This window comes from Scardinius erythrophthalmus (genome assembly GCF_964197995.2).
Source record: "Scardinius erythrophthalmus genome assembly, chromosome: 10".
NCBI lineage: Eukaryota > Metazoa > Chordata > Actinopteri > Cypriniformes > Leuciscidae > Scardinius > Scardinius erythrophthalmus.
The window spans coordinates 42,122,326-42,143,392 of NC_138230.1; the positions used below are offsets into that span (position 1 = coordinate 42,122,326).

General features: G+C 38.8%; 3 protein-coding genes across 7 annotated transcripts; 2 read left to right on the forward strand and 1 right to left on the reverse strand.

The window, feature by feature from the left end:
• Nucleotides 1–206: 206 nt before the first annotated feature.
• Nucleotides 207–4,403, reverse strand: zcchc17 (zinc finger, CCHC domain containing 17). 3 transcript variants are annotated; one of them, XM_081376978.1, is made up of 9 exons: nucleotides 4,336–4,386; nucleotides 3,942–3,969; nucleotides 3,737–3,816; nucleotides 3,598–3,655; nucleotides 2,734–2,834; nucleotides 2,509–2,600; nucleotides 1,557–1,657; nucleotides 640–761; nucleotides 207–493 (listed from the first exon to the last, which is right to left on the reverse strand). In XM_081376978.1, exons 3-9 carry the CDS (start codon nucleotides 3,809–3,811, stop codon nucleotides 335–337), a joined length of 708 nt encoding a protein of 235 aa, XP_081233104.1. In that variant the 5' UTR covers nucleotides 3,812–3,816; nucleotides 3,942–3,969; nucleotides 4,336–4,386; the 3' UTR covers nucleotides 207–334. The 3 variants fall into 3 exon arrangements, with proteins under 3 accessions (XP_081233104.1, XP_081233103.1, XP_081233102.1); XM_081376977.1 differs by having other exon boundaries at nucleotides 4,158–4,384; XM_081376976.1 differs by having other exon boundaries at nucleotides 3,942–4,403.
• snrnp40 (small nuclear ribonucleoprotein 40 (U5)) lies at nucleotides 4,326–12,510 on the forward strand. Of its 2 annotated transcripts, XM_081376975.1 has the most exons (11): nucleotides 4,326–4,488; nucleotides 4,615–4,710; nucleotides 6,060–6,189; nucleotides 6,272–6,365; nucleotides 7,380–7,545; nucleotides 8,701–8,823; nucleotides 8,917–9,037; nucleotides 10,897–10,979; nucleotides 11,893–11,954; nucleotides 12,040–12,143; nucleotides 12,256–12,507. In XM_081376975.1, the coding sequence occupies exons 2-11, from the start codon at nucleotides 4,630–4,632 to the stop codon at nucleotides 12,303–12,305; spliced, it is 1,014 nt and encodes a 337-aa protein (XP_081233101.1). In that variant the 5' UTR covers nucleotides 4,326–4,488; nucleotides 4,615–4,629; the 3' UTR covers nucleotides 12,306–12,507. The 2 variants fall into 2 exon arrangements, with proteins under 2 accessions (XP_081233101.1, XP_081233100.1); XM_081376974.1 differs by having other exon boundaries at nucleotides 4,399–4,710; nucleotides 12,256–12,510.
• A 611-nt stretch (nucleotides 12,511–13,121) lies between these two features.
• Nucleotides 13,122–20,870, forward strand: nkain1 (sodium/potassium transporting ATPase interacting 1; the record flags this gene model as incomplete). 2 transcript variants are annotated; one of them, XM_081376908.1, is made up of 8 exons in its annotated part: nucleotides 13,122–13,317; nucleotides 13,526–13,830; nucleotides 15,742–15,879; nucleotides 16,022–16,102; nucleotides 17,552–17,749; nucleotides 17,848–17,908; nucleotides 17,999–18,080; nucleotides 20,082–20,870. In XM_081376908.1, the coding sequence occupies exons 2-8, from the start codon at nucleotides 13,777–13,779 to the stop codon at nucleotides 20,089–20,091; spliced, it is 624 nt and encodes a 207-aa protein (XP_081233034.1). In that variant the 5' UTR covers nucleotides 13,122–13,317; nucleotides 13,526–13,776. The 2 variants fall into 2 exon arrangements, with proteins under 2 accessions (XP_081233034.1, XP_081233035.1); XM_081376909.1 differs by lacking the exon at nucleotides 20,082–20,870 and having other exon boundaries at nucleotides 17,999–18,084.
• Nucleotides 20,871–21,067: the final 197 nt, after the last annotated feature.

Sequence of the window (21,067 nt, forward strand, 5' to 3'; positions counted from 1 at the left end):
TCCAGTGCTGTAGCTTGTGTGTTTTGATTTTCCAAAAGGACGGTTATATTTCCGTGAGGCGTTTCTAATTTAAGCATGTTCCCGTGTCTGCTGGCTGACGTTGTGTGTGTTCTATATCGAGCGCATGGGTCTGTGTGTTTCTGGGTGAAGGGCCATTCAGAGGTTGTGCAGTGAACCTTTTAACCTTCACACAAGAAGCCAGACTCTTTTAATGGTCAAATTCTTTTTAATATGAACAAAAAAATACACTTCAAAAATGACCAGATACATTTAAATCTGGATAAACCTGCAAATAAACAACATGCGCAAGTTTGAATTGATTTGCAAAGCAAAATTACTTGGCCTTGTGTTTGTGTTTCTTGTGTTTTTTCTTCTTGTCTGAGTGTGTGTGTGAATGCTTCGGCCGTTTGGCATCTTCAGCGCCGCTATCAGATGAAGAACTGTCTCTCTTCTTCTCTTTCTTTTTCTTCTTTTCTTTCTTTGCCTTCTTTTCCTGCATGAAAAAGGGCATCATGAGCATGCTAATGAAAGATGGATGAAGTATTGCAGAATTTGGCAGTAAGTGAGCACATTACACAACCGCTTGCTGCCAGCGTGTCATCTGGTGCAATCATTTGGGTGTCAGGGGTGTGTCCGCACCTTTTTACGCTTCTGGGGCTCTGACTGGGTGTTCTGGTTGCTGGTCGGCGGCTCCTCCTCCTCTTCTGGCACTAAACTGTACTGCAGGCCAGGCTTAGAGAAGCAGTCCTTTGCAAAGTGACCTTGCATGCAAACATACATACATGTCATTATTGAGAACCTGAACACTGTCATAACAGGTGTTCAGGGATTACACATACAACCTGCAAATGAAGACCGTGAAAGTGACACTCAATGATTGTGTATGAAATGTCTCAATGATTGTGTGTTTGCTGTAATATACACTAGTTTGGGGACATTTACATTAGACAACATTTTAATATTTCAAGCAAATGCTCTTCTTTTGAACTTTCTACTCAAAGAGTCCTGAACAAAATGTATCAAGATTTCAAGCAGCACTACATTTATAATGATCAAAAAATGCAATCAGCAAATCAAGAATGATTTCTAAAGGATCATGTGACACTGAAAATTCAGCTTTGCATCTTTGCATTTTAAAATATCTTCAACAAATAAAGTTATTTTAAATTGTAATATTTCACAATATTACACTTTTTACTGTATTTTCAATGCAATAAATGCAGCCTTGGTGAGCAGAAGAGAGTTCATTCTGTACAGACTACAAACTTTTAACTATTGCAGAAACACTTATGCTTTAAATAAATATTAGTCACATAACGACTAACATCGTCCTTCATATAATCTAAGCTATAGTGTTTTTTCAACAGATTTGTCTTAGTTTTACCCAAACATACTCAAGTCAAAGTAGTGAGGAAAAACATAATGATTTATGTCAAACATAATGTTGAAATAGCATTTCAGTTGAGCTTGCGATAAAATCAGGCGGTCTGTCAAAGGGTCAAGGGTCTAATGTGCACTAGAATTGGGTCAGGTTGACACAACCTGGAGTTTCATACCAATGCATCCACACTTTTTGCATGTGGTGTTGAGCACAGCCTCCAAGGTGATCCTCTGCCCGGTGTGATCTCTGAACCGTCCCCGGCGACGCTCGTCCTGTCTGAGTGAACAGCATTCATTTACGCATATAATTACTACTATATGACCTGGTTTCACAGATAGGGCTTAGATTAAGCCTTAGTTCAATTAGAGCATTTAAAGGGATACTTCACCGATTAGCATTAAGCTTTGTATCAGTAGAAACCTGGTAGTATTTTCGAGTGACCGTGCTTCCCTCCCTCATGTCCCCCTGAGACGAGAGATTTCTGTATTGTGTGTCTGGAAAAAAACCTCTGATGACACAAAAATCGCCATTTAACGTCATCAGAGGCTTCTTTGTCCAGAGGCGAGAGACTCCAGCCAGTAGGAGGAGCTCGTCCCGCATGTCTTCAACCCGCCCATAGGGGGATCTCACCATAAAACGCCGTCTTTTCAGTTTCGAGTCGACTAGTAGCCTAGCTGTATCATTTCTCCCGACACTGCCCTCTGTAACCGGGAGGCGTGGCTTGGCAGTGTCCTCGTAGGGCAGCGAAGCAAGTGCATTCTGGGAGTTGTTGTCTTTCATCCACATGAGCCAAAAATACATTTTAAGGCTTTTCTCAGTCTAGAAGGCACCAACTTCTCAAATAATTTCACATTTATGAACATAATGACCCAATTTAAATACACATTCATCTTTCCAGCGGTGAAATATCCCTTTAAGTGGCTTTGTATAAACGTGCCTTAGAAAAACACATTACTGATGTGCATCTTGAGACAAAACATTGCCATTGACATATTTTAATATATGCCAGTGCAAGTTGCTTTGTTAGTCCTAGACTTAGTCTGGGACTAGACTTCAGTCTTGTCTGTGAAACCAGGGGTATTTAACCTACTATAAAGACAGCACTCATGTACAATAGATCCACTTACTCTGCCATGACGTTGTTGGGGTCTAAGTCCCGCCCAGTGCCTTGATTGACAGATTTCATAGAGAAGGACAGTTTGATTTTATCATCTTTCATCTGATAGTGGATAGAAAAAAAAAGCACTAATAACTGCATTATAAAAGACACTAAATTAATCACAGCTGCATGTCAAATTATAGTATCAATTTCACTTTTAGTGTTGGTATATCGGTGTTGTAATTGAATGTACCTCAGTGCCAATGACTTTTATCCACACTTGCTCCCCAACATCAACTATTTCAGAGGGGTTTTCCACCCGACAGGATGACATCTCACTCTTATGAACCAGACCTGAAACACAAATAAACATTAGTTATTATGTGTGTATTCATATTTGTTGTTTTAAAGGGATAGTTCACCAAAAATTCTGTCATTATTTATTCACCCTTATGAAGATCAAAACAAATGAAGGTCTTTTTGATGAAATCTGAGAGCTTTTTGTCCCTCCATTGACTACCAATTTTAAACTTTAAAAAGTTCATAAAGAGATCGTAAAACTAATCCATATGAATTGACTGGTTTAGTCCAAATTTTCTTAAGAAACTCAGAAAACAGATTGGATTTAGGCTTTTATTCGTATATAAACACCAACTCACACATCAGTGGTGGTAAACGGAAACTCAAGCACGATCACATGATGTGCGAGAACCAATGATGTTCATTCTTGTGTTACGCTGCACATGTGAGCTTCTACAAGAACCAATGAAGTTTGTTCTCACTTTTCAAGCAAGTTCGGTTGAGGTTTTGTTTTTGTTTGCTGATCAAAAGCTTAATTTCACATATAAAGCGATCGTGTCTCTTCAGAAATTCATATTCGTATGGATTAGTTTTACGAGCTCCTCGTGAACTTATGAAGTGTCAAAGTGGTAGTTGCGTAGCTGTCAATGGAGGGCCTGAAAGCTCTCGGATTTCATCAAAAAAGATCTTTATTTGTGTTCTGAAGATGAACGAAAGTCTTACGGGTTTGAAACGACATGAGGGTGAGAAAACAATGACAGAAGTTTCATTTTTGGGTGAACTATCTCTTTAAATGAGAGTAACTATCCAACTTTACCTTGTTTTCTGTATCCTGCAATCTTCACAAAAGCGCCGTATGTTGTGACAGACACTACCTAAGTAAATAAGAAATGGGAGATCAGTAAAAGGATATTTTATGTGATTTTAGATTCTGCACGTTTACTCTTAGATCTAACCTCTCCCTTCAGAATGCTGTACATTGGTGGAATCCCATCCAGACCGGCTGGCTCTCTCGCCCACTCCTCTTCCATCACTCCTGCAGAGGAACACATGTAGAAAACAAAGTGTATAAAACAAACCAATCCAGCCATTGACCAGATCCACTGCATCTGAAGACGCCAGTTAGCGCTTATGTGATGCACATGATGAGCACGAACTTACCAGATGGGTTCAGATCGAGGACCCTTTACTGTAATTTGAAAGCAATCTATAAGTAAACTGCAATATGCACGTGGTAAATTGCCGCAGTTTTAATTCCAAAAATATTTATTAATCCCGATAAAATATGGTAAAATGTAAATGCTGCCAGACGCATCACTCCATACTACACTAAAAAACATCACAACGCAAAACGTAAATACATGTAGAGCATCACACTCTCCTTGTTTGAAAGCGATCTATAAGAAAATTCCAATATGCACGTGCTAAATAGTCGCAGTTTAAATTCCAAAAATCTTCATCCGATGAAAATATTGTACATTTAGTTATTGACAGACACGTGACTCCATAATACACTACAAAAACATCACAACGCTAAACGTAAACACATGCAGACCATTAACGTTAGTTGTTTGGATGACGACACATGAGTTCCGTGAGTGAGAGTGTATTTTCTTCCGGTTCAGAGATTTAACAGTAACCAATGAGACCGCGATGTGCGTGAGCCAGCCAATCAGAAGGCTTCGTGTTACCGGATGTGCTTTACTTGGTGAGCGTGTGTTGCTCGATGGTGGTGGGAAGCTCGGAATACTCATTCATTTGAAAGAAGCTCGCTGTTTTGAAACCTTTTTATTGATTGTTTCATTTATTTATCGCAACAATGATCGAACCGAAGAAGCGCGGTCTCGAGATGGCGGTTGTTCCCGTCGGTGTGAAGAGACCCCGGACAGAACTGGTGTCTGCAGCGCAGTCCCAACAACTCTCGGCTATGGTAAAACCGAGAGCTGATTTAACGTTAGGTTAAATAAACTAGCTTTTGCTCATATATGTATTTATGCTGCCTATTCTGTAGTAGTGGGGCTTTGATTCACTGAGTCGAATCTTTTGAATCAGTTCACCAAGTGGATTTGTTCAGTGAATCATTCTGGAAGTTATATTGTTACGGCAATGTAACGGTTACGTTATTATATTGACATTATACATTCACTTTCATTCCAGTCAGTGGAAATATCGAACAATTATGCAAACAGAAATAAAACAACTGCAGAAATAGAGAAAGAAAAAGCACCAGGGGTTGTTATAATATAAGCGTGTATATAAACAACAAATAATACTTTGTAAAGCTCACAAAGTCTTTATTAACTTTCTTAAACAAAGAGTCTAATGCTGTCTATGTACAGCTAAACTTAAGTCAACAAAACCTTAAAGTTTTTGTTATTTTTTTATTAGGTCTACTAATCTTGCATTTATGAATGTGACATTTGGTTAAAAATACAAGTACACTAATTAAATGAAGGCACTTTTATATCTATAGAGTATTCAGTGAAGCTAAAACGTGGAGGAGGTCTTGAACACTGAATACTTTCATTAATACACTTCTATATGTCACATCATAATATTGTAAGTGATGGCAAGTAGTATAAGCGAGACATTTAGTCATTCTCAATCGTTCACATCTGAAACCAGTCTTTTTATCAGTGTTGGGTGTAATTAATCACTGTAATTTAATTAATTTTCCCTTTGAAAAACAAAGTAAGGGATTACTCTTATTTTTTTGTAATGTAATTACAGTTTACTTCTGATGTAATTGCATAAAATACTGTATAGACTATAGAACAATTCTATATAAAACAGTGGATTTAACATCAAGATGTTATGTTAAAATATATATTTTAAATGTAACCTTCTTCCTTTACATACTTTGGTCAGTTCAAGAATAATTTTATACAATTTTTATATTATTTATTTGAAAGAATCAAAAGTGCAGTTTCATGCTTATCCTTGTATTGTTCAACTGTTTGAGGTTGATATATATGGGATTTGGAAAGTAATAAGTAATCCAATACTTTTTAGAGGGAGTAATTAGTACATTAATCTAAATGGACTGTTAAAGATGTAATTGGCAGATAGTAGTTTATTACTTTTTCAGAGTAACTTAACACTGCTTATTATCCTCTATAATTAGTGCATGTTAGCGAACGAGAAGGATTTGCCTCGATTTCTCAGTTTCAGATTTCAAAGTAGATTACCATCTACAGTCAAATGATGGGGGGGCTTCATCATCCTTGAGTATATCTAACAGCACCTGCATAAACACTAATGTGTTTGTGTTAATGTCAGGGCCCCCCCCGCAGCTCCAGTCTGCAGGCTCCCATAATGCTGCTCTCGGGTCACGAAGGTGAAGTTTACTGCTGCAAGTTTCACCCCAATGGAGCCACGCTAGCCTCTTCTGGATATGACCGCCTCATCTGTGAGTCACATGACTGTTACTATTTGATATTATTATATTGATTTGCTTTTGTTGATTATGTCTGATTTTCATGTTCTTGCAGTGATGTGGAACGTCTATGGAGAATGTGAGAATTATGCCACGCTTAAAGGCCACACTGGAGCTGTGATGGAGCTTCATTATAATACGGACGGCAGGTGCGTTTGTGGGACAGATTTTGTTTTTAAAAAAAAGCTTCTTGTAGCATTTACACTCTCAAAAATAAACGTTCCAAAAGGGTGTAATGTCATAGAAGAACCATTTTTGGTGGAACCTTAAGGGTTAGTTCACCCAAAAATGAAAATTCTGTCAGTAATTACTCTCCCTCATGTTGTTCCAACCCTGTAAGACTTTCGTTCATCTTCGGAACACAAATTAAGATATTTTTGATTAAATCTGAGAGCTGGATCACTCCTCCATAGGCTTCTATGTAAATTAAACTTGCCGACTCAGAAAGTTAGTAAAGACAATGTTTAAAATAGGCCAAGTGACTACAGTGACTCAACCTTAAGTTCATCAAGTGACGAGAATACTTTCTGTGCGCAAAAATAACGACTTTATTCAACTCTTCATTTTCTTCTGTGTTTCTCTGAGTGAGTTCATGTAGTGTAACAGCGCAGCGCTTCTGGGTTGTACGTCAGAACGGAGGCTCACAATTGGCCGACGCTGGTCATGTGTGTGATGCGTGTGATGCTGGCTTGTTTTTGCGCACAGAAAGTATTCTCGTCACTTGATTAACTTAAGGTTGAGTCACTGTAGTCACTTGCACTATTTTAAACATTGTCTTTACTAACTTTCTGAGTCGGCAAGTTTAATTTACATAGAAGCCTATGGAGGAGTGATCCAGCTCTCAGATTCAATCAAAAATATCTTAATTTGTGTTCTGAAGATGAAAGAAAGTCTTACGGGGTTGGAACAACATGAGGGAGAGTAATTACTGACAGAATTTTCATTTTTGGGTGAACGAACCCTTTAAAAGAACCTTTTTTTTTTTCTTAGTAAAAATCTAAATAACCTTTTTCCACTATAAACCTTTTGTGCAATGAAAAGATTCCATGGATGCTAAAGTTTTTTTATGAACCAAAGAATTTTTGAGAATGTGCACTTGCATTTATGAAAGAATAATGCATACAGTATATATCACATCCTCAGTGTGTGCTTGTGTCTTCCAGTCTGCTGTTCTCAGCCAGTACAGATAAGACCGTATGCGTGTGGGACAGTGAGACTGGGGAGCGTGTGAAGCGTCTGAAAGGTCACACGTCCTTTGTGAACTCATGTTTTCCGGCGCGGCGCGGCCCACAGCTGGCCTGTACAGGCAGTGATGATGGAACTGTAAAGGTAAACATGACACCAGTCAACCCCCAGGTCTAGACTGGAAACCCACAAGAAGTCTTTGACATGTCTCGACCTATTGAATCTTAAACAAAAAACTCCCATGCATTTTCAATCTGGCCCAGGATACAGTCAAAATGGCCTAGTTTGAATATGACCTGGTTTGTGTCCCAAACCCAATCTCCCTTTTAAGTCAAAATCTCCACCATCATAGTCTCTCTAGTATAAAAAGGCAAATAGCTTTGAAACTAACTAACAAAAAAAATCCTTTAATCCTCCCTTATCTGGCTTATGCTACTCTGAACAATGCCTGAACTTCGTATTTTGAGCACTTCTTGCATTGTTTTTGCCTCTTCACGATGACTCGCTTAATTTAGTCCTAAATTTTAAGTCGCTTTGGACAAAAGCATCTGCTAAATTACTAAACGTAAAATGTAATGTAAAATGTAAATAGCTAATCAATAGGAGTGTAACAATATATCCTGTCACAATATATCATAATACAAAAATGCAACAATATGTATCGTGGATAGTGACAAACTGTATTGTGAATAGTTCACCCAATATAAAAATTACAGTGTGAGGAAAAAAAATTCAAGTTTTCAGAGTTTTAGTGTCAGTACTTCTATATTTAATGTTGAATATAATGTATAATAATGCAGTGTGGGAATATTTGTGGGTCCTGATAATGCCAATGTCTGTTACCAGTAAAATGTGGCTTACATTATTTTTAATATATAGATATTAATAATATCTAGTCAGTGAAAGAGTGCAAGCATATTCGTCTAAAATAATTCTGTATTTTCAGCTTCAGAATCATGAATATTTTTATCCTGGTGTCATTATTGTCCTGTGCTTTGGGTTATCAGCACCAAGTCAAAGCCAATTCATTTACACCTCAGTGTAATATCAAATTTAGATTTTAACCAACAGTAAAAAAATGTGTTAACCTTTTATCAAATGTCTTGGAGTATCGCAATAATATTGTATCATGAGTTCAGTATCGTGACATGAGGTTATCGTTTCACCCCTGCTAATCAGTAAAATAAAGTTTGCCGTCTGTATTATGATAGTTGTTACAGTAAGTCTTTAGGTTGTTGCTAAATAAGAGTGTTCAGATGGTGTAAAAGTGTCCTTGGTTCCTCTCATGTGTTATTGTAGCTGTGGGACATCAGGAAGAAGGCCTCTGTTCACACGTTCCAGAACACGTATCAGGTTCTCAGTGTGACCTTCAATGACACCAGTGACCAGATCATCTCAGGAGGCATCGACAACGACATAAAGGTCTGTGCGCGACAAAGACTCTTCTGGGCTTTTTTGCCTCAATGTTTCTGAATGTTTGTTTATTCTTGTCTGTATGTGTGTCTATTGCTGCAGGTGTGGGACCTCAGACAAAACAAACTGATTTACAGTATGCAGGGTCATGGAGACTCTGTGACCGGTCTGAGTCTCAGCGCAGATGGATCATACCTGCTGTCTAACTCCATGGATAACAGCGGTACGTTTAATGTGTGTGTGTGTGCGCTTGTACACACACTACCATTCATTCACCATACCAGTATTTAAAGAAGTCTTTCATGTTCACCCTAAAAAAACATACTGACCCTAAACTTTTGAGTCGTGGTATATGTGTACCTGTTATCAGGGGCGGTTCTAAGGTCAGTGGATAATCGGGGCTTTAGCCCAACCTAAAATTGGGTATTTTTATTTAAAGGAATTCATTAATTATTAAAGCGATTTAAAGGGATAGTTCACTTTGAAATTAAATTTTGGTATGTTTTAGCTTACCTCAAGGGCATCCAAGATGTAGGTGTCTTTGTTTCCGCAGTAGTTTCAATTTTGATTGTCAGTCATATAATGCAGGTCTATGGTCACTGTCTCAAAGAGCATGCACAGAGTCCAAATTAAAACAATTCCCCATCGTCCAAATGAAACAATTCCCCATCGTAAGTACACATTGATGGCCTAAGACACGAAAGGAGCGGTTTGTGTGAGAAAACGAACAGTATTTATATCGTTTTTACTTCTTATAACACAGCCACATCCAAGTGATCTGAGGGCGCGGGCGCATCCTGGTGTGTGACGTGTGCGCAGACTGGTGCATAGATATATACACTAGATGTCGCCTTGTCTACGGCAGTCTTTAATGCGACATCTAGTGTATATTTCTATGCACCAGTTTGCGCACACGTCACACAGCAGGATGCGCGAGCGCCCTCAGATCACTTGGATGTGGCTGTGTTATAAGAGGTAAAAACGATATAAATACTGTTCGTTTTCTCACACAAACCGCTCGTTTCGTGTCTTAGGCCATCAATGTGTACTTACGATGGGGAATTGTTTTAATTTGGACTCTGTGCATGCTCTTTGAGACAGTGACCATAGACCTGCATTATATGACTGACAATCAAAATTGAAACTACTGCGGAAAAAAAGACACCTACATCTTGGATGCCCTTGAGGTAAGCTAAAACATACCAAAATTTAATTTCAAAGTGAACTATCCCTTTAAGGGAATAAAGAAAATGAAAGGCTTATTGTATTAGTGAAATAATTGTAACTGTTTGCAAATAATATTTTATTTTTAATTATGCATGCATTCTCTCTAAATGAATCAAGGAAATTATAGCATATTTTCAATTCAAAAAGGCAAAATTTAATAAATAAATAAAAAAAGTTGAGTAATTTGCATCACCGGATGCTTATTAAATGTTATATTAAATGTTTATCTACTTAAATTTTACCAGGCATTCGTTCACTTCTTTAATCATTTTGACACTGATGAGCTAGACCGCTGAACTTTTAGTCATCCTAACAACAAACAGAGCGGTGCGTAATGAAGTGCATCAGAGCAGCATCAAGAATATCAAATACATTGCAGTGAATCTTTTATTTGCATCTTAAGTTTATTGCCAATAATAATGACAGGTTTGCGAAAGTGTAGAACTCGGTGAGCTCGCGCAAAACACATCTTCAGCACAGCGACTCATTTAAACGCCTCTGATTGGCTGATGCGTTCAACAGACATGTCTGTGATTGGCTACAATGCTCAACGCTGCAAACGCACGTCGTAAGTGCCTTTAATGCAAAGGGAAAAATATAAATAAAACTGTAATATACACTTGTCATGATTAGGTAATCGCAGCTGCTGTAATCTTATTCACATTTGTTTTTCTGATTAATTTTTTTGCTCTATGAGAAAGACAAGGTAACAAAATATTCGGGGCTTTACTAAAAACATTCGGGGCTTAAACCCCCTTAGCCCAGCCCTAGCGCCGCCCCTGCCTGTTATTAATGAGTTTATGAATGTTTGCCTACATGTGAAACGTCTGCTGATGTTTTCTGTGTTTGAAACAGTGCGTGTCTGGGATATCCGTCCATTTGCACCAAAGGAGAGGTGTGTGAAGATCTTTCAGGGAAATGTCCATAACTTTGAGAAGGTAAGCCCAATTCTCTTTGTTGCCTATATATTTGCAACAAAAAAAATTACCTTATTTTATAGTTCTTTTGTTGTTTATATATAGAGTATGTGATTTCCACTGTGATTGCTGCTATCATTTTTTTTAAGGGTGTGTTCACACGTGTCAGGTTTGGTTCGATTAAAATGAACTGGTGCGATTGCTCTGTTAATGCGGTTCATTTGAATAAGTGTGACGCTGTCATCTGAACCCTGGTGACACCAAACAAGTGGACTGAGACGCTGAAAGATGGATCTCAATCCGCTTCCAAACAAACTCTGGTGCGGCTCGAATGTAAATGAACGCAACACAGACCAAAGACATGCAAATTAACCAAAAACGGTACATGATGTCACAAGATGCGACTCTAAAAAGGACAGAATGCTCAAGCATATCTGTTTTTTCTCATCATAGTCGTGATGTTGCCCATCACAGTTCAGTACAGGCATCAGAAACGAGTCTCGTCGCAGCAGATCTTGGTTCGTTTGTTTGACAGAGGGATTCCTGATGCTGTTTTTACTTTTTTTACACATTTTATAAGCTCTTCACATGTTCTCAGCTGGTCAAAATACCATCATATGTAGCTACGCACATACAACGAGCGCATTTATCCCATTTATATCGTTCCATCGTGAAATATACATAATAAAATCAGGTTGTGAACATATCCCTATGCCTTTTGGGTCAGTATCTTTAGCTTCAGTGTTAAAATGCCAGTGTGAACGCCAAGCGGACCATGACTAAATGTGTTTTTTTCTTTGGTTCAAACCAAGTGAACCGAACTACAAGTGTGAACACCCTTGATCAGGGGATAATTATCAATGAATTCTTCCAATAAACATCACTGAGGCTGGAACTGGAAGTGTTTTGTAATTGAAGTTTTTTTGTGTCTTAGAATCTTCTCAGATGCTGTTGGTCTCCTGATGGGGGGAAGATTGCAGCCGGTTCTGCTGACAGGTAAGGGTGTGTTTGTGTGCTTTATGCAGTGTTTGTGCAGTATGATTATGTGTGAGGTTAATAATCTGGTGTGTTGGTGTTGTAGGTTTGTTTATGTTTGGGACACAACGACTCGTAGGATCCTTTATAAGCTGCCTGGTCATGCTGGGTCTGTCAATGAGGTGGCTTTCCATCCAGAAGAACCCATTGGTAAAAAAAATATTTTATTCTAGTAATAGAATATATAACTGGAATGATAAAGCGAGCAGATTCTTCCCTTTTCTGCTCCATGTGTAACTCCATTATTTAATTTCTTCCACAGTTCTCTCTGGATCCAGTGATAAGCGCCTCTACATTGGAGAGATTCAGTAACTGTGTTTGTGTGTGCGAATGCTGTTTGTGTGTGTGGCTGAATGTGAGAATGTGAAGAGGATGGGCAGATGGAGATATTATTTGGAATTTTGCCATTTGTATTTGGTTGGGAAATTGTGATGACCAGTTGGGGGGGAAATGTGATGGAAAAACGTTGACTTTTTTATGCTTTTAATAAACTTGTTTCCAAAATTTGAATGTGCACTGTCTTTGTCTATGAAGTGTGTGTGTGTGTGTGTGTGTGTGTGTCTATCTATCTATCTATATATATATAATATGGGCTGTCAAATCGATTAATCACATCTAACATAAGTTTGTATAATATGTGTATGTGAAATGTATTCTGAATTAAGCAGTTTAATCCAAGTCTTCTGAAAAGAAACAATTGCTTCATATGATGAATTTATTTAATTTGGACTAATTCATATTTATACATAAACAGTGCACGTACATTGAGCATATCACATCAAATATGATCAAAACAGAAGATCATCAGTCAAAACACTACCTTGTTTGAAGAGAAACTGAAAATTGTGATTTCTTTGTGTACATAAATATGTATATATCTATGTGTGTGTTTATGTGTGTGTCACGTGCGTATGTATATACTGTATTTTAGATATATTACAAGTCTGTGTGTACTAAAACTGTAGTGTATATCGCGCATGTGTACACCTTGCATACTTTGACGTAAAATTTGTTTAAATATAGAAATGTTTCCACTTTGTAATAAGAGCGTCCGCATCCGCATCATGGGTTTCTTTGTGCTCTGCCTCAGTGAACGCCTCATGTCGTGCCAAGCGCGCGGCGAGCGTCTCTGTGCGGTTGCGCGAGCGGGTTGCAGTCAGACTCGCACGAGGGTGTCTGATTTCCACCCACAAACCCTCACCCTCCTCCCGGTGCCGATGTTGACAAAGAGCCGGAGCAGGAGGATGGTCTCTCAAACTACAGCGCCAGTCTGAGACCCCCGACGGTACATCGGCTCGGAAAAAAACGAATACCGGACCTCACGGTAAGTCACAAAGGCTCGCTTTGTGCTCGCTCCGGATTTCATTTGCGTTATTTTCTTACCTCGCGCCCTTACACCCCCCCGCTCGCGCTCCGTCTGATGCTTATCATATGATGCTCATTTCTGCCAGTTAAACGCGCTCACTGACTCTTCCTCTGTTCTTTGTGCTATTTTGGGGCTGTCTGCGCCTGGTACCCGGTGCGGAATGAAGGTGTGGCAGATCCGCTAAGATTGGGATCCTGTAGGACGCTTCGGTCAGGACAATTCCGCGGAGGAGGTCCGGTATGACCGGCAGACACCAGAAAGCATCGACGCACCGAAGCATGCACGCGGCCCGGTGGACTTCTTGATGTTTTGAACGGTGATCGTGAAGCAAGACCCTGAAGCGCGCTGGACCTCACCGGGGACTCCGCTTTCTCCCGACGCCTCGCGGGGCCCAAGCCGTGCCTCAAGCGCGAGAGCATGGGTCCGTGCGACGGGAGGTGCACGCTGGTGGTCATCTGCTGCCTGCAGCTGGTAAGACTGTGTTGTTGATCATCAATTCATGTCTAGTCTTACCTGAAAAGATAGTGTGTGTGTGTGTGTGTGAGAGAGAGAGAGAGAGAGAGAGCGCAGGGTGTCCACTGGCCTCAGGTTGTGATTTGGAAGAGGTGAAGTCAAGGGACAAGATGCCCTGGTTCCCTTTTCACTCGAGTCACCTTTTAAAACTTTGCTTTTATACTTCATGCCCTTGCTTCAAACTTCATGCCCCAGATATGTATGCATATGCATGATTTGTTTGTGTAACACAGATGAGGATGAGGGTCTCCTGAGGACGGGGCTCTTCTCTCATAGGGCTGTGGGCCGGGGCTCCTGGCAGTTTCCATGGAAACAGCCGCAGCACAGAGCTCTGGGATGTGTGTGGAGACTATTTTTTATTTACCACTGGCTTTAGTGGGTTTAATGGTCAACTGCAGCCTGTACTGCTGATTCATTGTTAAAGTTAGTTCACCCAAAAATGAAAATTTTCGTACCCTCAAGCTGTCCTAGGTGTATGTGACATTCTTCTTTCAGCAATCGGAGTAATTTTAAAAAATATCTTGGCTCTTCAAAGCTTTATAATGGCAGTGAATGGAGGACGAGATTTTGAAGCCCAAAAAAGCGCATCCATCCATCATAAAAGTGCTCCACACGGCTCCTGGTGTTAATAAAGGCATTCTGAAGCAAAGCAATGCATTTTTATGAGAAAAATATCCATATTTATAGCTTTATAAACCATAATCACCGGCTTCCGTTAACTGCCGTACGTAAGTCTAGTTTTCGCGGAAGAGTGACCTTTGACCAGACTTAGGATGTAGGAGTAGCGTTAGCTTAGGTGAGAGTAGACGCTTCAAACAAATAGGGCAAAAAACTCAAGCTCCTCTTTACAAATGATCCTGTCAGACTTTCATGACGGGTGTTTTGTTTTGATCAATCCTTTGCGCTTCGGGTCAGAGGTCAATCTTCCGCCAGGACTCGACTCGCGTACGGAAGCCAGTGATTATAGTTTATAAAGTTATAAATAAGGATATTTTTCTCACAAGAACGCATTGCTTTTATTAACCCCTGGAGCCGTATGGATTACTGTTATGATTTTTTTGGGCTTCAAAATCTAAGGTACCATTCACTCCTATTATAAAGCTTGGAAGAGCCAGGATATATTTTTATATATAACTCTGATTGTGTTTGGCTGAAAGAAGAAAGTCATATACAACTAGGATGGCTTGAGGGCGAGTACATTATGGGATAATTTACATTTTTATGTGAACTAACTCTTCGATAGTTAGGTTTTTTAGGCTTTTCTCGCCGAATATTCCATATAAAAATCTGAGTATCCTAATTGTTATTAGAGTTATTAGAACTAAACTAATTAAAGTGCACAGCAAACATAGACACAGCTTGGGAGTTTGGCTAAACTAACCCACCACCAGACTCACTCCATCATCAAATTAACCAAAATATTTAATAAACGCATATGCGAAGCGGCAGAGGACATGCAGTACTTTGTCAATGATGGACGTTCCAGTGTACGAGTTTATTGGCGCAGATTCCCGTGGCTGATGATCCTTCTTCGAAGAATTTTCCGTGGTTAATGTGCACTGGGCCGTTTCTTGGATGAACGCTGCGCACGTCGATCTCTGCCAAGAATAGTCGCCAGCAATACCAGATTTTGTGTACCATTTTCCTGCCAATGTAACTTGGGAGTCTGCAGCACAAGCTTGTTTTGCCAGTCTCATATTTGCCTAAATAAACCCAGGATAGCTCATTTTGAAGTCTGCAATGATGTGGGACAAGAGTCGACAGCTATACGTGACATTATCTGTATTCGTACAAGCTTTTTGTGCACACGTATCCAATGCATTAAAGTTGAGTGATTGTGCATGTAATCTGTTCTTGGTTTGTTCACAGGTCGCTGCATTACAGAGGCAGGTGTTTGACTTTTTGGGATATCAGTGGGCTCCCATCCTGGCCAATTTCCTCCACATTGTGGCCGTCATTTTGGGAGTATTTGGAACGGTGCAAATCCGCTCCAGATATCTAATACTGGTAGGCATTAGCATAATCACGGTGAGACAAATGTCAGATGTCAGAATTCACAAACGAAAATGGTGTCTTTTTGAACACTATATGTCTCATATGTGTTCATTAATATATTTGTGTGTGTGTGTGTGTGTGTGCACATTTTCAGTATGCTATATGGCTTGTGCTCTGGGTTGGCTGGAACTCTTTCATCATCTGTTTTTACCTGGAAGTTGGCTACCTGTCACAGGTAGGTGGATTTACTTCATTGGTCCACAAATCATTGTTAGTCTTGATTAAATGTTTGATATCATGCATGGTTATGCTTTAATCTTAAAAGTCAACATGAAATGCCTTTTTTTTTCTTCTGTATTCTCAAGTGAGACTAAGACAATTTTATTTAATTTTATTAATTGAGAATCGTTTTGATTCTGAAAAGTGTGCATCCGATAAAATAGTTTATTGGTTAAAGGCACACTATGCAGTTTCTGTTTTTCTCAAACAGCGCCCCCTAGAGTCACTGTGGAGTACTTGTATTTAACGTTACTGTCGTAAATACCACTCGCGCAGAGCCATCTCTGCACTCTTCTGACCGCGCTTTCTTTGTCGACTCTGCCATGATTCACGTCTGAAATGCATGCTAGAGTCTTCCACAGAGGTTGCTTCATATGTTGTTGATGTATGTGACGTCGTGCCGTAAAGCAAGTCGTGATTCTCGCGAGATTTGGCGGGGCGCCACCTCTCAAACTTTGCATTGCTGGTTTTGCCAGCGGCGTCCGCCCCTGCTTTGCTATCGGGATGATTCGCCCTACTACGAGTTTGTTTACCTTTGAAATGATTTCGAAGCTGTTATATTAAGGTACAAATCTTGCATAGTGTGCCTTTAACGTGATCTAATAGGAAAATGGGGCTTGAGGACATTTTAACTCTTTCCTCGCCATTGACGGAATTTTATTCGGATCTTATACGATAGGATCTGAAAAAATATATATGGGTCAAATCTCCGGATCAAAACACAGGCAAAAAAAGCAATAAAAGCATTACTAATGCACGTTGTAGTCTTAGAATAAAAACATGATTTTCTCAGCTTTTTGTTCAAAATGTTGCTTTTTTTTTTAAACACCAACTCTCAAGTGTTGATAAAAAAAGAATGCATAAAAAAAAGCTAGAATAATTTTTTTTGTGTAAAAGCAGAGGCTCTGCTCTTTCTTTTGATATATTGCATCGCATGCTCAGATATTCATGCAACACAATATTCTGGGGGCTATGAAAGTTTTGTGAAAATTATTAAAAATGCTGGCGGGAAAGAGTCAATAGATTATGAAGACAAACATTTTTCTTTGGAACAGGATTATTATCATTCACTAAAACTGAATACTAAAAACATTTTTTATTGATAATAATGCTTAAATAAAATGAAAATATTAATTATATTATAATTTTATAATTATAAAATATTAACTTCTAAATGTTTCCTTGGCAATAAACTGAAATAAGTTTGTACAAGTTAAATATAAAGTTATTAACTGAAAATTAAAAACGAATAAAATGGAAAAGCACGTAACAAAATGACTAAAATTACCATGAAACCTACAAATTTAATTCAAAATGTTAATAAAACTAAAATAGAGGAAATAAAACTTGTAAACAGAGTCAGAGTTGAGTTAATGATTTTTGTTCTGTTTGTGTTCTTCTTCAGGACAAGGATTTTCTAATGACATTTAACACATCGCTTCATCGTTCCTGGTGGATGGAGAACGGGCCTGGTTGCTTAGTTACTCCAGTGCCTGACTCACCATTGGCTCCTCAGGATCATCATGTGATCACTGTCAGTGGCTGCCTACTGGATTACCAGTACATAGAGGTGGTCAGCTCAGCCTTGCAAGTGTTTCTTGCAGTGAGTGCTTCTGTTTGATGTCCTTTCTTTACATGTACAAAAGTACATGCATATGAATGTTTGGCCTGTTCACATATTTTTTGGGTTCTGTGTTTCAGCTCTTTGGATTCGTTTATGCCTGCTATGTCAGTCGAGTCTTCCTGGATGATGAGGACAGCTGTAAGTGTTCTGTATTTGGAAATCTGCTGTTAGAAACTGAATTCCAATGATATTGAAGTGTTTAAGTTTGGATGACTGTCTCTGTTGCAGTTGATTTCATTGGTGGATTGGACTCTTATAGTTACCAGCCTCCACAAAAGAGTTCTCACTTACAGCTGCAGCCTCTCTATACGTAAGTACTCATTCAGTTAGGCATTCTTTACTAAAATATGTACTCTTTCAAAATGTAGTCTCTATACATTATTATTTTATATTTTTTTAATATAGTGTGAGATGGGACTATGTTTAATTGTATTTATTTGATTTTTCTACACTGAATAACAAGTGCACAAATAAAAAACCCACTTGCAACAAGATAAAAAAACTTGAGAGGAGGAGGACTTCAGGGAGAGGATTTGTGAATGGCAGTGAAGCAATGCAACTGACGCCGTAGGTCACATGATAATGACAATGGGTCTCATTCATGAAACACGAGCAGAACGAATTTTTGTGTAAATCGTGTGTAAAGTGGTTCTGGCGTAAATTTTCGGATTCATTAAAATGTTTCTATTTTCCAAATGTTAGTTGGTACGAAAGAAATCTACACCTGCTCCCAGCCACGCGTAAATAGTGCGTTTAACATCCGAACGTTTTGCTCATTAATGAGGCTGCATTTTAATTCACCTTAATCGGGGAACATATTTACACAGCATTTTGAAAAAATATTATATATAGTAATTTCATATGGTTTTTCTTTTTACTTTTATTATGAGAGCCAGTAATAGCATCTGCAAACGGAACACTTTAATCAAATAATTAATTGCTTTCAATAGGGCTAATTCATTTTTTGCAGTCAAGCTTCATGTCGAACCATTTTCTTTTCACTTCTGGGACTGTTCGATTAACAGATGAAACTCCATTAACTGCATCTGCTGCCAAGCTTCCCTTTTTTTGGGACCTGATACGCCACTATGTACGCTTGAAAATAAAATGTGGCCTTTTTAATGAACTTCTGATAATAAAACTTCAATTCTGCATCTGAGAAATTTTTCATTTGCTTTTGAGAAGACATGTTGAAATCCTTCGTTTGGTGCCATAATATTGATGCCCATATATAGTTGTCAGTCGGATTTAATGGGCGGGATTTATGGTAATTGAGAATGAGCGTGCACGCGCATCCCATTTACGTCTGATTGGAATTCATTAACACACACACACATTTCACTATCACATCTGACGTTTACGAAGTATTTGTGAATCAGGAGAAGAGTTTTCGGGAAGGTCTCTTTACGCGCAAATCACTCACATATTTACTCGTATATTCACAAATGTTTCATGAATGAGACCCAAAGTACGGATTCATACTTCCCATATTCATAATATACAGATCATACTTTTTTAGCTGTTGTAAAGTAATTATTCAAAATAAGTACCTACTCAAGAGAGAATGCGATTTCGGACATGTGCAATGAGCATTTCAAAAAGTAGTGTGCCACTTGTTGTTACATCATTGTTTGTCCAGGTGGTGTCCAGTAAATTTACATATTTTATAATTTTCAGAAATATATTTTACAATAAATATTTAAAATGATCAATTAATTAATTTATCAATTTACTTTTTTAATGTTTTTTTTTAACGCATTTTAATGTTACTTTTTTTTTTAAAGAAAAACATGTTAAAAGGACTGCTGTGGGATACTTTCCATTTTGCCATTTATGGTCATTCAGTGGTGAAAATGTGCATACTTTGCACAGTATACATACTATGTACTATAAAAATAGTGTAATAGTACTATATAATACTATATAGTAGGCAGAAAACAGTATGTGACTAAAGAAGTATGTCCGAATTCACAGTACTCATAAAAGAGTCGGCAAAAAGTACCCGGATGACCCACTACTTCCGGTGAGATTCAGAAGTGTGCATATGATGGACACTTTACTATCCCATGAGGCCATGGGAGAGGATTTGTGAATGGCAGTGACGCTGGCAGATCACATGATAATGATAACGTGGCGAACTTAGTGCATCCAAATGACATTAATACTATATAGAACGTGCAGTTTTAGCGGTCGCAGAGTACTTAAGCATCTCCTCAAGAGAGTATGTGATTTCGGACGCAGCCTCAGCCTATTGGTTTAGAAACTTCACTTTGCAAATGTATGTTTTTTATATTTATATATTTATATCTAGGACTGGTTAGAAACCAGAAGAAAACTCCACCTTTCAGAGGAAAACAACTGCTTATCTCTGAGAGATGAAGTCCTCTGCATTGTGGGAAATGTTCTATCAACTTCAACGTGTCTCAAACTTTGTCTCCCTCTATTGGAGAAAATATATAGTGCCACACCAGCCAGAGTCAGAGAGAGAACGAGCATATGGACAGGACCACAAGAAGACGCTGACACAAGCATTATTAAATCAGACTTGAAGACGTGTGTGCGTGCGTGTGTGTTCATATGTGCACAAGCACATAGGCCTTTGTATATGTTTGTGTATTCACAAGGTGGCCGACCTTTGACCCAGGTAATCTCTGAGCACACGCCGGAGCTGCCCGCTCAGCTCTTTCTGGTGTGTGTGTGCGTGATTGTTTATACTCTGATATAAGACACTATAATGTAATGTGTTAGATGAATGTTTTAGGTTGGGTAGATGTGTATTTGAGGAATGCTGTAGGACTTTGTGCATGTAAAACTCACGACAGAGGAGTTGTGGCCCTCATACGTCTGCGTGCATGAATGTGCGTTTCTGATTGTGTCGATGTACACGGATAACACGTTTTGATATGTACTTATGCACCCGACGCATAATGTGACTAGCCATAAATGTTTATTTGAACACAAGCTTAGAATGAATGTATGTTAATGTACTATACTTGTTTCAGGAAGGCTGTGTTTGTGTGAGCGAGCGAGCGAGTGTGTGCGTGAGGGACACGCCTGAAGGGTGGGACAGTTGTTCAGCTTAATAAACTCTTTCTAGATTATTCTTTGTCTTGTTCACTTACAGTATAAATGCTCCACAGAGGGTTCGTGTGAAATAAAACACTGGTTTTGATGGATGAGGATATGAGCTCGGTCTCGTTTTCACGGGGCTAAGTGTGTAAAACTGTTGTTCCCTTGAGAGAGCTGTGAGGCCGATGTTTAGACAATGACCAGACCTGTTTTATCTCATTACACATT

Bases quoted from the DNA above. Each gene is read 5' to 3' on its own strand.
- zcchc17 (XM_081376976.1), bottom strand. From the start codon at position 3,811: ATGGAAGAGGAGTGGGCGAGAGAGCCAGCCGGTCTGGATGGGATTCCA. The intron at 3,656-3,736 runs GTTAGATCTAAG...TTATTTACTTAG, and splicing joins ACAGCATTCTGAAGGGAGAG to GTAGTGTCTGTCACAACATA. The intron at 2,601-2,733 runs GTACATTCAATT...ATCCACTATCAG, and splicing joins TAAAAGTCATTGGCACTGAG to ATGAAAGATGATAAAATCAA.
- snrnp40 (XM_081376974.1), top strand. From the start codon at position 4,600: ATGATCGAACCGAAGAAGCGCGGTCTCGAGATGGCGGTTGTTCCCGTC. The intron at 6,190-6,271 runs GTGAGTCACATG...ATGTTCTTGCAG, and splicing joins TGGATATGACCGCCTCATCT to TGATGTGGAACGTCTATGGA. The intron at 10,980-11,892 runs GTAAGCCCAATT...TTTGTGTCTTAG, and splicing joins ATGTCCATAACTTTGAGAAG to AATCTTCTCAGATGCTGTTG.